An 18830-nucleotide genomic window follows, 5' to 3' on the forward strand; every position below is an offset into this window, starting at 1 on the left:
TATTTGGGGATCAAACTTTCTAAGTACACTAGATATATACGTCTTCAGTACAGGAGAATAGAGACCATATGCCGATATATGGTCTCTGAGTACAAATTCTATTACTATTTTGGATGGAGTTTCGAACCAACGTTCTAGCTCTTAATCGCCAGCATTTAAATTCAACGACATAACCCACTCTGCTACCGAGGCTTCCACAACATGGAAGTCCGACAACTGGTTGTCAGTTTATTTCAAAACTCAAGTGAACCCGTGTTCCAATGTTAGCCCATGTGTTAACTGAATTACGTCATACTTCGGTTGACCTAAATAAGTTGCCCATACCTACTGAACCCCTAGGGCGCTGTCCTCTGGTGAACAGCTTCCAAGTGTCGTCATCGGTACAGAACTTTAGCTTCATTTATCAGGGATGTGAAATCTCCGCGGAAACGCGGAAAATCGCGTTTTTTAAAACAGTAGTCCTCGGAAAAAATCATCTTCCGCGTAAAATTTTACTAATTTTTTTTAAAAAAAAAACACTCCGAAAAATATGATCGAAAACCGGACAATTTGCGGGGATTGTCCTGTTTTCGATCAAGGCTTTCACCAGCATAGGTTTTCGGACATCATACGTTTTCTGTCAGGAATACTTGCACTATAACGTGGGGTGTGGCGTCACACAGAAATTGTAAATACTCAGAGTCAGCTGATGGCTTGTTTTTAAGATAAAGTTGTCTTTTAGTCTGTAAGTGAATGAGGTGTTTTACAGTTGTTCATGTGATAAGCGAGAAATTTATGAATGTTTCCTCAGCGTCCAAAACCCCATGTCATGGGGATATATGTTGTATTAATGACTTATGTTTGCAATGGAGTTTTGTTTTTTTCATCAAAAGGTAGGTACAAGGTAAGTTTTTTCAGTATGCTTCAACATGGGGAAAGGGTCAGACATTGCACGCTTGTGACAGTTGTCCTTGTGTCTGGGGGATGGGGGTTGAAGTTTATGGCAGTATTGCTCCCAGACCTGGCGGGTAGCCAGGTGCGCGAAAGCTATGCCCGATTTTTTAAAAGTACTGATTAAACTTCGAAATTTTACAGCATCTGCCAACTTGTTTATTTGACTTATTGACTTTTGCCATTGACTTATTACATTTCTTGGAGTGAATGTTGTCCAAACTGCACGAAATTGCTTAAAATGCAATCAAATGTTTTAAAAATTTCTGGGGGGGCGCTACACTCAGCAATATTCAAGCTATATGACGGCAATCTGTAAATAATCGAGTCTGGACCAGACTATCCAGTGATTGAAATCATGAGCATCGAACCACATCATTGGGATCGATGACATGCATCAACCAAGTCAGTGATCCTGACCACCCGATCCCGTTAGTCGCCTCTTACGACAAGCATAGCCGCCTTTTAGGGCAAGCATAGGTTGCTGAAGACCTTTTCTACCCCGGATCTTCACGGGCAGATTCAATCATGAATAAAAGTATTTCGATTGTTGACATAAATACTTTTTTAAATATTAATTTTATCTAAAATAGTGGAAACTGGGCCTTTACAGTCAGTTAACTCGCTTGCCTTGGGAAGATGATATTACTAATTACTAATGCAATTTTGATGATGATTTTGCATGTCGTTTGATGTTATAAGCGTTATTTTTTTTAAGTTACCTGTTTTTTATGCATTAAATAGAAATGGTACGATGGCAGTTTTGTCAAGCAATAAACAACTTGTTAACCTTTCATAGATGTGTGTTACAGCAAATGTTTGTTGTGTTTCTCCGTCTCCTGGTAGCCGTCATTATAGCTAAGATTGCAGTTTATGCTTTTTGTTTCAGATACTGACCAAACTAAGTTATCCTTGATCCTGGTTGCCAGAAATGGTGTAACATACACCATAAAAAAAATCATTTTATGGTGTCTGGTGCCAAATTGGTGATAACCTGGGTTGACTCGGGTCCCTCAAATTATAATCAATACTCGAACGCACGTTATATATATCACACATGCAGAGAACATTGTTCTTCAGCTGGGCCCCGTCTTGACTGGTTTCCGTTCGTTCCTGACCGGAACTTTGCTAGGAAGACAGTAAGCTGGGCCCCGTCTCTCATATCACAATATAGAGCTTGGCGAGAGCTGGGATTCAGCTTATATTACTGTTAGCTTAGACTGGTTCCTTAGACAGACTACTGTTAGTTGGGCCCCGTCACCGCTAGAGACGGAGTCCAGCTTGGTCAATACGCAAACGCTTTTATAGGAAGTCGCAGATGTTTTTCACACTTCAATCCAGTTTATTCCAAGACTGTTCTCATCTTTCTTACGACGGAAGATCCTTGTTCCGTCCAGTCAGCAACACCTTGTATCCGGCATCTTGACTTTTTTGTGTGGTGAGTGTTATGAGAGTTTTCTTGTAGAATCTACAGAGGTAGATCTATCTAGATCTATATATAACGGTATAACAAGAAATAAGGTTCCCGATACGACATGACATCTCAGCTGTTTCTGATATTGTCAGTAGCACTACAAAATTCCTCAGTGTGGCTGAGCAAGCTGTACCCAAATAGGCATATTTTTGTCATGTTTATTTAACCATGTATCCTTCGGCCTCAGGAAACACGAGTTAATAAAAAAATATGTGTATTTGTTTACAGCAGAGACCATATAATAGATCTATTATGTGGTCTCTGTTTACAGCTACTAATTCCTGTGGTCAGAGAAACAAGGAATGTTCCATATTGTCGCCATATTGACATGATGACATACTCTAGGAGCTTAATATATTTATTATAGATCTTAGCTAAATGCAGGAAAAGAAATGTGTTCTTTTTCATGTGTTCCACCAATAGATCTAGTCCCTCCCTCGAAGTTTAAAAAATATCATAACCCCAAGCTACAAGTATTAAAAAAATCCTACTGCATGGCTAGGATTTGTTGATTGTAGCGAAATGGCCTCATGTCAGAACGTCCTCAAAACTCAAAAGTCAAGACGGACACAAAGAAGTCAAAATGGCCACAAACCCATTGTCAAAACGGCCACAAGAAAGTCATAATGGCTACAGTTATGAAGTCGGAATGGCCACGATAAAAGAAATAATAATGTTGACTTTACTGCATTTTAGGGTGATATTATATCTGTACAAAGGCATCATTAAATCCAAACAACAGAAAAACAGTCACCAACATGTTTGGTGGTTTGTTATCTAAAAAAGTAGAGAGGGTTTTCAGCAACCCATGCTTGCCATTAAAGGCAACTATGCTTGTTGTAAGAGGTGTATCAGGTGGTCAGGCACGCTGACTTAGTTGATGCATGTCATAATTGTATCCCATTTGCATGGATTGATGCTCATGATGTCAATCACTGGATTTTCTGGTCCAGAATCGATTATTTACAGACCGCCGTCATTTAGCTGGAATATGGCTAAGTGCGGCGTTAAATAACAAGCTAAAACAAAACAAAAATAGAGCAGTTGCGGCAGTCCCCGGAGAGCGGTAGTAGCCGGACATCACCAGACATGTCTAATATGGGTGATTAGGTGAACTGCTCATACCCAAAATTCACAGTCAAACATAATCTTCCTTCCGCATAGGCCATTTAAAAATATGTCTGCCAGAGATAAGTCTCTAAACAAACTGTAACTCACATACTTTAACACAGACTTATGACAGTCGCAGCGCTACCATCACTGTGGAACTGGGCCCTGGAACCACCTCTCCAACATAACTGCCACGCCCCTACGTTGTCTTACATTATCGCTTAGCAATGTTGTTTCATGTTTTAAGCTTGTGTATTTCACACGACTCAATTTTAACAAACTTTGTGTATGTGACAAAAGTGAATGTAACAGCATTCCATGAAAGATGTTGACTTGAAAAAATAGTAAATATTACTATTGAAGTCTTGTCCAGATACTCCCTCGATAAAAAAAAGTTGTAAGGGAGTATTTGGACAATTGTTATAAAATAATCAATAAAAGATCTCCTTCTCATTTTAACATATAAAGTTTTATTGTACATATCTATATTGAAATTAATATATGAGGGGTGGTCAATAAGTTTTGCAACTTCAATATAAGACCAAGTCGCAGAATATTTTTTGCACTTTTATTTTACAATATAATGTCCATTCACCTCAATACACTTATTCCATTTGTCCTTCAAGCTTTTAATACCACTTTTATAGAAATCCGCAGATTGGCCCTCTAACCACGCCTCTGTGGCAGCCTTTATGTCCTCGTCATCCTGGAAGCGTCTTCCACGTAGGGCAGATTTCTTTTGCCGGAACAGGAAATAGTAACTGGGGGCTCAGTCTGGGCTGTACAGTTAAATCACCCACCCTACAGCCCAGTGACTAATACATATTAGGATCCAGGAAAAATGCAGATACAAAATATTGGTAGTTTCAGTTATAGCTTTTAGGTAGATAGTAGCCTAACGTAACAAGAATGCATCTCTGAGACATACTTTTCAATAAAACAAAAGTTATGCGTAGATAGTTTTATAGATTGCCTTGAACTATTTTATTAAAGTAAATCTGTCATCACCTATATTAGAATAACATTCAGCAAATACTTCAATTTAGACTCATTAAGGTTTAGCCCCACACAAGCTTGTCTATTGTGATATCATTATCTCTTTCCAAGCACCCAGTAAATATGTCAACAAGATTAGTGACAGTCTAACAGGAATATGTATTCCCCTCTGCCTAGCCATTCATTAACCCAAGGGCACACCCATTGTGTATCAACAACTAATGATATTCCTTTTTTTTCTTCTAAATTTTAGTTATATACATAGAGAAGCAAGATGTTAGGCCAGAGGGTTTTGACGCTCAAACCAAGCAGACCTCTCACCCATAGCCAGAGGGTTGTACCGACTCTCTGTGTCACCCTCAGCTATACTTAAGATATTGTTCAGTGTTCTTGTATTAGTAGTAAATAAAATTGTTATTGGTCTCTTGTGACTCCGGCTCTTTGCTGACTAATTCTCCACGAAAACCCGCTCGCCATTTGGAAGGTTTTGAACATCAGACACAGAACCATAATAGAGCTAAGGTGAGCATTAACCTTTGTATGACCTTGAGATACTAAAAAGGGCAGTTGAAGCAGTCACTGCTCGTACAATGTCCATAACAAAAGCTACAGTATGTTATGTTTTTCAGCATGCGTACAACAGAGCTAATTTCCGAAACACAATTACGAGCTAATTTTCTTTCCGAGTCAAGCCTATATTTAGAACCCTTATATGCATCTAAAACATTATTAAAAAAAATGTTAATCTCAAAATGTTTACTCATTTGGGAAAAAACCAATAGAGTGATATTGGTTACCCAATGTAAAATACAATAAACCAATTAAAACAGAAACCGTCAAATAAAAACTCAATTGCTCGAAAAATTTATCTGGATCTCTGCAATATTAAGTAAAAGTGTCCAGCTCGTGGATCGGGAAGAAACACTCGCACAGACTGTTGTGACCCTGATACATGAACAGACGACAACACCTGAAACTCAATTGCTCAAAAAGTTCTCTGGAGCTCCGTGATAAAATAAAACAATGCCGATGGTATATAAAAAAGATGAAGAGGATCAACTAGCCCAGTGGGTTATTTACATTTCAGAGATTGGGTATGTTCGTGCCAAAATAAAAGCATTATGGTGTGTCTATAATTTATAGATAACTGATATAAAATTGCATCTTAGGCTTAAAAAAATTAAAAGAATTGGTTCTCAGGTAATGGTTTTTGAAAATATAGTGCGGGCTGGCGGGCAGTGTCTTTTTTTGGGTGGGGTGGGGTGGGGGGTATTGTTGAATCCCACGACCATTGGTATGGTGCTGACTCCTGGTGGGACGATAAACCTATACATCAGTGGATTGCGATTATTTACTTCTAGATGCAAGAATCAATCACAGTCACACACTAAGTAAAAAGTATCGATTCTTACCTTAAATGAGTGTTCACCAAACACTAATTACTAGTGAAAATGAGTTGTGAAAACGTAAATATTTTCATCCATAGTGTGCCAGGTATTTGGCAATCCTGTCTATGAAAAGGATGGCTTACGCACCACCGATAAGTGCACATGCAAGTATCGCGATACGTATCGGATCTTGAGCAAGGTATCATGGTACATATCGGATCGTACAGTTGGTGTATCGTCACAACCCTAGTGCTGACAAACACAGAAACATAACTGGGGCGAACCGGAATTGGAAACCCACAGTCAAAAGTTTATGGCTTGTTCAAGGGACACAACTCGTCACAGCAAATTGCAACACCTTTGATGACGAGGCCATCCATGCCCTCAATGTTATCAAACATCATACTGTGGTAACATGCAAGGTCTATATGGAACTTTCTCATCACATCAAAATCTATTTGAAGACTTAGAGAATATTACCATGCTTTCAGCAGGGTTTTATCTGTTATTCCAAACAAGTTCTTTTGGCAGGCACATTGGAAAAACAATGATATTTTTTTCAAAATTGGCATTACTTTGAAGTTTCTATTTTCTCAAAATCAGAAATATATTAACATTGTATTCAATACAATTATGTAAAACTAAGTATTAAAGACACTTTCTCCTTGTTGGTCCTGTTATCAATAAACTAGAAGTCACCTCTTCAAAGCTGTAAATATAACATAAGTACTGGAAAATTTCTTATTCACATTATGGAATTTTTACTGATCTCTGCTGACAATCAGCCTCTGAACTGGTCTATATAAATCTCAACTTTAGATAGCAATGACCATGTTCAGCTCATCCTCATTGATGCATGTGTACTTGCTTCTAATATTCTTCTTTTCCTCTTCCTCAATTAGGGTTATGAGACTTGTATCTATAGGGGGGCACAGGTGGCCCAGTCGTCTAAGGCGCCGCGTTTTGCTGTGCAGAGTTGCATCCCTTGGGCAGACCAGAAACCTATAATTGTTAGTTCGAATCCTGGTTAGGTCGGATTATGTTTCTAGGTTTGTCCGTTCCATACCCGTGCTTGTGTGTCTCACCGAAGTGGTTAACGTCTGAGACTCGCATCACTTCGGGCTTTCCTCCCACATTAAGCTGACATGCCGCGATATAACCTGTATACACTCACTCACTCGTATCTTTAGCATTTCTCTATGAAACTTCTTGCCAGGTTTTTCAACGTCATATTTTATTATCTTTTTAAAGTGTAAAGCAACAATTGTGACAATGTTCAGTAACCCTGAGGTCCTTCAGAGGGACATACGCATTCAGGGTTCCCCTTGACTGAGAAAGGCTGGGGTCCAGGGCTCAGTCTGCACTTGGTATTTGTAGTTATCGGAAAACTAAATATGCTGCAAAATAACAGACATTTCCAGCTGTGCATTACAGACTGAATTTATAAATGTAATTCAAGTCTGTTGTAAATTAGTGAAGATTGTTCCAAAGAAACAACAACAAAGACTCTTAACAATGTCAAAGATTCGTTCATCTTCCCTTTACAAGGGCGTTAAATAAGAGTCCACTTTCCACACTTGCTGGAATTTCCAGCCTTGATCGTAGTGGTTATTATGAGTTATGTCCCTTGTATGTCCATCCTTTTGGTCAATCAGATTCCATCTCTCATATCACTTGCATTTGCTTCAAACAAAATTGGTGGCGCCCAGTCAAGAAGATCTATATTGTAATAAAATGGGCCTTACCTTTGCAAAATTCATCAGTTCACTTGAGCACCTTAATTAAAAACATGAAAAGATTTTGAAAATATCTGTCAACGCCCAGTTGACGGTACACATGCTTTGCAAATCCTGCAGTCGACTGAAATCTGCATGTTGAAATCAATGTTTATGAACCGGATGTCTAGTTTGTAACGTGATTTTGATTGGACTATGCATAGTCTCCGATAGACTATGCATGGAATGCCAGAGTAGTTTGGCAAGGGTGGAAAGTGGACTTTTATAGTACGTTAACGTCCTTGCCTCGAGAAGATGTGATTCATTGTTGGTACAATGAATATCATTGTGGTTCCACCAGGATGCATTTATTTTTTCTGCATGCGTGCTGGACGCTCATTTGTGCATCGTGTGAAACAGTTTTCTGTCAGATTCAATTCCGAGGTTTGCATCTTCATAAATCTGATATGTAATCATCTTTTTGCAGAGTTTAGCTCCCCAACTACAGCTACAATCAAGATCAGGCAAATGACAACAAGAATATGCTCAGCAATACATCCAGGCGACTGTAGAGGGATGGGCTCTGGGGAGTACTTGCTCGCAAGGGTCTTATGACGCATGCAGAAATAGTCTGTCACAATGAGTAACAACAGGTGCCTGCCGTCTGGTGACCAATCAACTGGCAGCGTTTTCAACATTTGTCGGGGAGGTGATCGGTACAGCCAGTTCGAGGATGATGATATACTTGCACATTCTCCTCCGCCACACGAATTCCCAGTACCAATCAAGTTTGAGCCAAGAAAAAGCAAATTTCATAGTCTGCAGGAGAAAGAAAAAATAAAAGGTATGTGATAAACGAAAAAGGGATTATATGTTTTCTTGTCAAATAACAGCCTTGTCTCATCGAGTGACCTGACTGAAACTGAACTGTGTCAAGTCACAAAAGGAAATAAATGTGTCATTACCGAGCTACAGATAAGCAGCATATTTGCGTAAAATACCCCTAACAAATATTCAAAACCCAATAACTTTTATTTAACTTGCATACAGAAACGCATGCATTAAATGAAAAACAAATGTATAAAAACAGTACGAGTAAATACCCAATTTAGCTTTTTCAGCATGTATACAAAGGAGCTAATTTCCGAAACACAATTATGAGCTAATTTACTTTCTGAGTCATGTCTATATATATTAGAACAGTTATCATGGTTATGTTCTTCTAAAACATTATTTCATTTTTTTTAAATCTGGGAAATGCCTAATAGAATGATGAATAGATGAGTGAAAAAATATTGGTTACCCAATGAAAAATGTAATAACCCAATCAAAATAGAAGCCCTAGAGTAAAAACTCAATTGCTCAAAAAGTTATCTGGAGCTCTGCATTAAGGCAGCATGACAGTAGTGCTGACTCAGACTTTATGATAAAGTGTTATTTCACTAGAGTGATATATCAATATATTTTGGAAACAAGGATAAATACATATCTGATTACTAAACACATATATAAACCTGTGACTAATAAATAAATACAATTTTTAACTTATCCTATCTCACACTATGCACTGTGCATTTCTCTTTCTTCTTTCTATCCAAAGTGAAAACGTGCTTAAACAAAGGTTTCCAGCTTCTTAAAAAACAATTCACCCAAACACACCTAGCATCACCATGGTCATCTCCCTACAATCTGGGTCATGCATGCTTTTCTCGATGACCTACACGCACTGAATACGTGGTCTCCCCAGCCTACTCATTCTCTTTCTAATGACCATGTTGTGGTGATGTGTTTATACACAAAGGGGATCTGTATGGTTTTTTCCCTTTTTTTCCAATTTTCCCACTTCAATTTGCCAGTTTTCGATTTCTTCTTAGTCGTTTTTCATCATGGATGGACGGTCCTGCGTATCTCTCTTTTAGACAGATATTTTCTCCATTCGACCCACACAATGTTTGTTCAGACTGTTGTGTTCTGACTGTCATAGGTGTTGTGGTACATCGGTGCATTGTGCTCAATGTGATGATTTGCCTAATGAATCCTTCAGTATTTACCTGTGTAAATGTCGGAGCCGAGAGCAGAATATGCTGCTGACTAAACGACAAAAACTAAGAGAACTCTGGTGAAAAAGTAAAAAAGATCTGCAAAATTATCAACATTCTCGACAATTGAGGGTTCGTAGAACCACGCTCTTTCCATATTATCTGTCGATGATGATGTTGTTTCCGATGGTTTTTGACAGAGGACGTTGCCATCTTGACCACTCAACCTAGTTCAAAGAATCTACCTTCGTCAGCTTCGGAGAATCAGCCTATGGGCTTAGATGTACGGAAGGTGCTTTCAGCGAATTTGGATCCGACCGAACCTGTTTTTTCTTCACAGTCAACCACGACCTCTCTTACTGTTACATAGCCTACCGGGGCGGTCGGGTAGCCTAGTGGTTGAAGCGTTCGCTCGTCACGCCGAAGACCCGGGTTCTATTCCCGACATGGATACAATGAGTGAAGCCCATTTCTGGTGTCCCCCGCCGTGATATTGCTGGAATATTGCTAAACCATACTCAGTCAGTTACATAGCCTACCAGATATTGTATTGTTTGTTCGTGACCTTCGTCTTTGGCCACTGAGAATGTCAAGCTTCAACCTGAAGACATCCCCAAGAATGCGACCTTCCAGAACCCTGATTTGTCGCATTCCTGGGGAGTGGTCGTCAAAGGATCCCCGAACAGATTTGTTGGACTGTTCTCTCGACAAAGATTCGCGAAGATCTCACTCTCAAGAGTATTCTCATGTGGATCATTGATCCCCTGATAGGGATCGACTTGTGAAGTCTTGGCATTCGGGGGATTAAGTGGCTTCCACAGGTAGATCGCTCAACTCTAATCCAAGATTGTCTGAGGATCGGCGCTCCTGAGATTGGGACCGACACTCTAGCGTTCGCTGATCAGACTTGACATACATCTAAGGATCAGGACTCCTCCCCAGATGACCATACTTCAAAGGTTCGATCAAACAACCTTCAAGATTCAAGATATGGTCCTAATCTGGATCCCCGATTCATTCACCTCTGCTTTGGGCATGTGTTGTTGGGTTGTGGGTATCATCGATTGTTCCTCTTCTCATCTTAACCTATCAATTCAATCACCGAGACAGTGATTGAGGGTTCCGACGAAGCATTAACAGAGATGCTAAGTTGATTGGTTCTATCGTCCATGAGAGATAGTGATACACCTGTCTTGTAGAATTGATAGGCTGGATACATTCTGAATCGATAATAAGTCAAACATTGTTAAAAATCTTTTGTTTGGCTTTACAATAACACTCACGTACGAATATATTACAGATATTGTTTCGACTTAAGGTGTTGTGCTCTGTTCATGTATCAGGGTCACAACACTCTGTCCGAGTGTTTCTTCCCGATCCACGAGCTGGACAGTGTTACTTAATATTGCAGAGCTCCAGATAAATTTTTCGAGCAATTGAGTTTTTACTCAAGGTTTCTATTTTAATTGTGTTTTTACATTTTTCATTGGGTAACTATATTTTTTCAATCATCTATTCATCACTCTATTGGGTTTTTCCCAAAATGAGTACACATTTTGAGATTTAAAAAAAAATTAAATAATGTTATAGATATATATGATTGTTCTAAATATAGGCTTGACTTGGAAAGTAAATTAGCTCATAATTGTGTTTTGAAAATTAGCTCTGTTGAATGCATGCTGAAAAAGCTTCATTTGGTATTTACGTGTACTGTTTTTATACATTTGAGTTTTTCATTTAATGCATGTGTTTCTGTACGCAAGTTAATTGAATGTTATTGGTTTTTGAATATTCGTTAGGGGTATTTTACGAAAATACCCAGATTATCTGTAGCTCGGATATTATTAGCTCCAGCTTCCTTGTGCATATCCTACGGTTGTTCTCTTTATAGAAAAGGCAGTTGTGCCCCATCTTCCAACCGTGGCATAAATACATATTGTGAGATAGGATAAGTTTGTAAATTTTAAGATTTTACAATAAATTGTAAATTTATCACAGTTATCCGATCTCACACACTATATGCCTGCCTGTCAATCCCCTCATCACAATTCCTCTAGCCTATTGGCTCCAGAAAGAGAATGTGTTGACTGGGGAGACTATGTGTTCAGTGTGTGCGGGTCAACTGGCAAGAAAAGCATGTGTGACCCAGATTGCTGGGAGGTGACCATGGTGATGCACGGTGTCCAGGTGAATTTTTTTTTAAGAAGCTGGAATCCTTTGTGTAAGCATGTTTCCACTTAGGATAGAAAGAAGATTAGTTGATTGGTTGGCAATATTCCAGCTATATGTCGGCGGTCTGTAAATAATCGAGTCTGGACCAGACAATCAAGTGATTGACATCATGAGCATCGATCCACACAATTGGGATCAGGATAGAAAGAAGAAAGAGTGCTTAGTGTGAGATAGGATAAGGCTAAAAATTGTATTTATTTATTATTCACAAGTTTATATATGTGTTTAGTAATCAGATACAGTATTTGTCATTGTTTATCTGAAAATCATAATATTGATATGTCACTCTAGTGAAATAACTGTCTGAGCCTGCACTACTGCCTAAATGTATTATAGATATACAATTTATTAAGGAAGAGAATGTATGGATGTCAACTTCTTTATTATGAGGAACACAACGTTTTGGAGTATATGCTTACTCCTTCATCATGTGAATGTATGCTGTTGTTGTTGTTGTTGCATTAAGTGTTTAAGAAGTCGCCTTCTGCCTAAGCAATTTCGGCTGACCTGTCCCTCTTTGGGACTCGTGTGTGAGTAGGGTACACATATCTATTGTGAATTTGGTATAATTTCTGTTTTTGTATTGATATGATTTCTATTTTTGTATATTGATATAATTTCATTTTTATTCTTGGCTGCTCTGTTTATATACATTCGGGTAGCTGTCCATCTCTCAGAAATAGAGTTAGTTTGGCCTTCGCTATTGCATCTCTTGGCTTTAGGAGATCTATGACAGATAGCGAATCTAACTGCAGTTCTTGTTTTAACCGAGCCCGGGCTGTGGCATGGACTTGACATTCTAGTAACACATGAGCAATGGATTCAGCCTGATTGCAAAGTGCTTTTTGTGACCGAGTCTGAGGCGTGAGATGGCAATTTCAATTTTCCTTTCATTTGACTACAGAGCTCCAGATAACTTTTTGAGCAATTGAGTTTTTACTCTAGGGTTTCTATTCTAATTGGGTTATAACATTTTTCGTTGGGTAACCAATATTATTTCACTCATCCATTTATCACTCTATTGGGTTTTTCCCCAAATTAGTGAACATTTTAAGATTTAAAAAAAATAATATAGTTTTTTAGATGTATATAACTGTTCTAAACATATAGGCTTGACTCAGAAAGTAAATTAGCTCATAATTGTGTTTCGGAAATTAGCTCTGTTGTATGCATGATGCAAAAGCTTCATTGGGTATTTACGCGTGCTGTTTTTATACATTGGAGTTTTTCATTTAATGCAAGTGTTTATGTACACAAGATGATTGAAAGAAATTGAGTTTAGAATATTTTTGGGGAGTATTTTACGCAAATATGCAGCTTATCTGTAGCTCTGGAGTATGAGTTTGGCTTTTGTTGGATCTTGGGTTGAATTTTGTATAGCCATCTGCAGATCTTATACTTGCGTCCCATTGGGCTTGCCATCTTTGGGCTATAGAGGCTTTGATTTTGATTTTATCTGAAGGGAATAGGCTGTATCTCCGCTTTGTCTAGAGCTAGCTTCATCAGTGAGTCTGCTTTTTCATTTCCATGAATGTCTATGTGAGAGGGGATCCAACACAGCCCGACCTGTTGCCCTCGGTCCGATAGTTTTGTATATTCGTATAGAATATTGTTGAGTGTGTTTGGCCTGGAGTTTGAGTTTCTGCCGCTGATGGCTTGAAGTGCACTTAGCGAGTCTGATAGGACTGCTGCCTTTGCTTCTGGAAGTTTTGGTATGAGTTTGAGTGCATGATGAATTGCCTCCAATTCAGCCGTGAATACTGACTGACCATCAGGCAGGCGAACTGAATGTGCTTGGGGTGAATGTATGCTATGAGGCAAGGAGCTTATATATGTACCTGTAAGAACAACAAAAGTATTAAGATAACAAAGGACGGAAACTTAACAAGGGAAGCCAACAGATAATTGGTGCTGATAGGTGATTAGCAATAGACAATGGAAGCCAACACTTTACAGTAATTAGCATGATTAGCACTGATAGTTATGGACAACTGAAAGCCAAGACTTACATTATCACTGATTGTGCTTGCTTCCATTTAAGTGGATTGATTGGTCAGCTCGGTGACTTGTTCAATGCATGTCATCATACCCTGAAAGCATGGATCATTGATCACAATAATGATCACTGGATTGTCTGGTCCACCCTCATATTTACAGGCCGTCTTCATATGGGATGTTGCGGAGTGCCGCGTCGAAATAACAATTTGTTACATGTTGTTGGAGTTAAACTGGGAATCCATGCTGACTGCTAATTAATCAGTGATGCAGATTTCCTAATTCCTATCATCTTGCCTTGGCCATGGTGTCATAAATCCATCTCCCAGACCCCAGAGAATACATTAAAAAATGAATCCAACTGAAGCCTAGACTGATTCAGCAAGTCTAGATAACATCGGCCCCATTGTCTCAGAAACATAGCTTTGTTCTGGGCTCAATTCAGATTTTATTGATACATATTTTTAGGTAGAGATAACTTTATTTCTGGGGCTAAATGTTAGCCAGGGTCGAGATCTACACAGCACATTCACCCAGGCACAAATATTACTTCATTCAGTGAGTTGGGGAGCCATGTAAATAGATTACGCTTGTGACTTGCCAATCAGATTCTCATTACCTCTGAAGCAAGCACAGCTTGACAAGATGTGACATCGCATGATGCAAGTAGGCCTACCTTATGCAACATGGTTGCCTAAAAATTGGCCATGCATGCCTGGGAAGAGGTCAAACCAGTTGCTCAAGGGTTGATCTGTACAAAGAACTAGTGGAAATCAAGAAGTCCACACAAGCTCATTTGGGATGGAGAGAAATTACATTGGACAGTCAGTGATGATCAAGATTCAGATTCATGAGAACAAGTGACTTCATTTGTCTAACTGAAGCGTGATTCCTTGGAGCACAGACAGGAGTGCAGTATTAATGCACATTTACTGAGGTTGGTGTTGAGGAATTGGATATTTACTATTATACCTCGACCTAATATGGCGGGGGATATATAGTTATACTAAGGAATTCCGTCCATCGTCCGTCCTTCCCTGGACATTTTTGTGTGTGACCTATAACTTGAAAACTACTATGTAGATTCTTTTCAAACTTGGTGAACATTTTTATTCTATAGGAGAGGTGCAGTCCAAAGTTTGATTTCAATATTTGTTTGTTTTTCTGAAAAAAATACAGCTATTTTTATCTTTTAACTTAATTTTGTTTTCCTGACACATTTGTGCGACCTATAACTAGACAACTACTTGATGGATTCTTTTCAAATTTAGGGAACTTTTTCCATGCTAACAGAAGAGGTGCAGTGCAAAGTTTAATTACGATGGAATTTTCTGAAAAACGAAAGATTTTTTTCATGTTTTGGACGTAGAATATTTTTTTACTTCAACATTTGTGTGACCTATAACTTCAAAACTACTTTGTGGATTTTTTCGAATGGAGGGTACAGTTTCTTTACCAATAGGAGAGGTGCAGTGCAAAGTTTGATTTTGATAAGTTGATTTTCTGAGAAAATATTGCTTTTTTCATGTTTTAAACTTAGAAATATGTTGGAGTCGAAGTCTGGGGTATTAGTGAGTCCTGCTCACTTTTTGTCTTGTTTCAACATGCGTTATCTCAGTGAGCAAACTACTTTGGGTGCCATGGTTCACATGCCTCAAAATGAGACTGACCAATTAGAGAGCAGAGCTACTGACCCCACATGAGCCCGTATACCGTCAGTTAAAATCCAAGATGGTTGTTACTGACCTAATATGAGACCGTATACCATCAGTAACAGCCATCTTGGATTTTCCAACACCCACCTCACATATTTCACATGAAAATTCTGGTTCCAAAATTTGTTATTTGATACTGTTTTGTGTTTTACTATCATTAATGTGCAAGGACATTAATCTGTTTTTTATTGATAAATATTATAGTTAAAATTGTCAACAAGGTTTGGCCTCTAAGGTTTGAAGAGTAGTCTCCCTTCCACCCTTAACATCAATATTTTTCTGCTAACCTATATTCTGGAAGGTAAGTTAAGGTACCGACGTTTACTACAATATCTGAAAAACTATCGGACCTACTCCAGTCAAAGTTGGTATGAGATTATTAAAAAGTCATACATAACTGGATATTACATTTAAAGACAATCTGTGCATGAAATAAAAAATCTGTCTATTTAGCTATCACTATATTTCATCAACAACCAGACCTGTTAGTCACGGGTGGAACAAGCATTCATTGTAACAGCCATCTGCATAATGCTACCCCTGCGTCACAGGGCCATATGACACAGTTGAACCAATCAACTCAACTCGAAAGGGTGCACGGGAATCACGCACGTAATGAGACGCCCAACGCTAACACCGTATTCGTGTGTACGTGATTCCCGTGCACCCTTTCGGGTTGAGTTGATTGGTTCAACAGATCGGGTTGTTGATGAATATAGTGATAGCTATAGGAAATCAGAAACTTTAAAAAAAAATTCTTTTAGAGGAGAGAAGCGTATTGTGTAATATAAGATTTCATTGACTATATTTTAGTCTAGTCAATCCTGGACAGTCCAGTGATTTTTTTTCCATTCCCACTTTTGGGTAATGTCACATTCTTGAGTTCTTTGGGAAAACAACTAGTCCTGCTAGGTTTTCACTTGTCTCGGACCAACAGTGTAGGGACAGTGTTTAACCATGAACTTTGCATAGGATTTCTCTTGCACATGGATGTTATGTGATTGGACAGCTGTTTTTAGCTTCATTTGAATTGGAATCAGACAAAGCTATTTGAGCAAGTGGGTACAGGGTATTTGCACCAATAGAAGTGAAATATAATACCAGAGAATTATGTAGACTTGCTAAGAGGCTGATGTTCATCCCCAAGCAAATGACAGTAAATATTCCCAATTTAATCTAAACATTTATTTCGCCAGAATTTTCGAAAATATGAACACTTGAAATATCCAATTTGGAACAGAATCACGATTCTTATATCTCAAAGTACTTGCCAAAGACACTTACTTTGAATGCTGGATAAATCCCTGGCTAATTAGGGACGAGCCTGGTAAATCTGCTACAGTTGAAGCCTGGGGTCACGATCTACACAGCTACTTGCAATGCCTCAGATCACTTGGTTGCTCAATATGTGTCTTCATGGTTTTGTGTGTATTTGAAGGTAAAACGTTTGTCTTGCAATACAATCATTTGGTCGTTCAAACCGTAGAACTTTATACGAAATATCTATCCATTCTTGGAAAGAGGATATCTTTGAACGTACACCAGCGGACATTCTTCTGTTTCCCCTTTACTGGACATGATAACCAAAGCATATTCCAGGAATGCAGAATTAGAAATTAGCACTAGTCCTGTAGTCCTTGGCACGGGTCGTCTAAGGCGCCGCGATCCGCTGTGCAGAGTTGCATCCTTTGGGCACGCCAGAAACCTATGATTGTGGGTTCGAATCACGGTTCGCCCCGATTATGTTTCTAGGTTTGTCAGCACCATACCAATGCTCGTGGGTTTCACCGAAGTGGTAAACATCTGAGACCTGCATCACTTCGGGCTTTCCTCCCACATTAAGCTGACACGCCGTGATATAACTGGAATACTGTTAAAAGCGGCATTAAACCCAACTCACTCACTCACTAGAATAACATCTGATGGTCATCTTAAGGCTTAATGGATGGTCAGATTGGGTAACTTGGTTGATAACGCGTCATCGTTCCCAGATCTTTGCTCATGTACAGACACATGTACAGACACATGCACACACATGTACGGACACACATGCACACACACAGACACACATGTACAGACACATGCACACACATGTACAGACACACATGCACACACACAGACAGACACACACACATGTACAGACACATGCACACACAGACAGACAGACACACACTATAGATACACACAGACACGCATGTACAGACACATGCACACACATGTACAGACACACATGCACACACACAGACACAGACAGACACACACACACGTACAGACACATGCACACACAGACAGACACACACACACACACACACACACACACACACACTTGACATTTTTAACCAAGTTATGTCAAATTGCGCTAACTATTGCTATGGTTATATGATAACTATCTTATTGTTTTTCTTTTGTTTCTGAAGATGTTGGCCAACCATCGTATCAGCTGCAGTCGACAGAATGTGGTGCACCAAAAATAATCCTGAGAAAGCCCTGCAAGATCAGGGGCGAGAAACTGAAGCAACAGCTTGCAACATCGACTGATTCCAAGAGAGTTGGTATTGATGGGAGTTCCCCTCATGGGAGCATTGAAGTACACCCCTCGTCTGTAGAAACTGTCCAGCTATTTCAAAAAGCTCATCAAGCTCAGGTGAACAGATACCTGTCTCTGCCAAACGCAAGAATGTTTCGCAGCAGCTCTGAATCATCGCTGTTCCAGTCAGTAGCAAGTGCACTGCAGCTGAAGGGAGATAACTCCGTTGTCGAGCCAAACAACAGTGGTACAATGACCAGGACATCTGCAGAGAAAATGTCTGATCAGATGGGGAAAAAATCTGTGACATTAACAACTGAACATGAGTATGATGAAGGGAATTTGTCCAGAGTTTCAATGACATCGGAATTCAATAAGTGGTTATTTGGTGGCAAAAAAAAAATGGATGTGCAAAATAAGGATGTCAATGTGTTCAGTCCAACATCATTCTGAAAGTTGTACTGTTAAATTGTCATAGAACAATGATACTCATTACCACTTGAAAGGATAAACAACTCTCCATTTGAGATTTGATTGAATTAGCAGCACAAAATACATATTAGTCTAGTGTCAGTGGTTTTGGTCCTGTCATAATTCTGGGTAACTAGAATTTGACCCCAGAGCTTTAAATTTCTGTATTTCAATCAATGCCAAATATTTTGAGATTATTTTTGCACCATAATGATTTTTATTCTTGGCAACATTATTC

General features: G+C 39.0%; 1 protein-coding gene across 1 annotated transcript; it reads left to right on the forward strand.

Annotated features, from left to right (window-relative positions):
• The first annotated feature begins 2170 nt into the window (after positions 1-2170).
• Positions 2171-18590, forward strand: LOC124150605. The gene is made up of 3 exons (XM_046522555.2): positions 2171-2368; positions 8101-8457; positions 18012-18590. The coding sequence occupies exons 2-3, from the start codon at positions 8253-8255 to the stop codon at positions 18572-18574; spliced, it is 768 nt and encodes a 255-aa protein (XP_046378511.2). The 5' UTR covers positions 2171-2368; positions 8101-8252; the 3' UTR covers positions 18575-18590.
• The last annotated feature ends 240 nt before the right edge of the window (positions 18591-18830 follow it).

Source organism: Haliotis rufescens, unplaced genomic scaffold, assembly GCF_023055435.1.
Source record: "Haliotis rufescens isolate VD_foot unplaced genomic scaffold, xgHalRufe1.0.p SCAF_75, whole genome shotgun sequence".
In the NCBI taxonomy this organism is placed as follows: domain Eukaryota; kingdom Metazoa; phylum Mollusca; class Gastropoda; order Lepetellida; family Haliotidae; genus Haliotis; species Haliotis rufescens.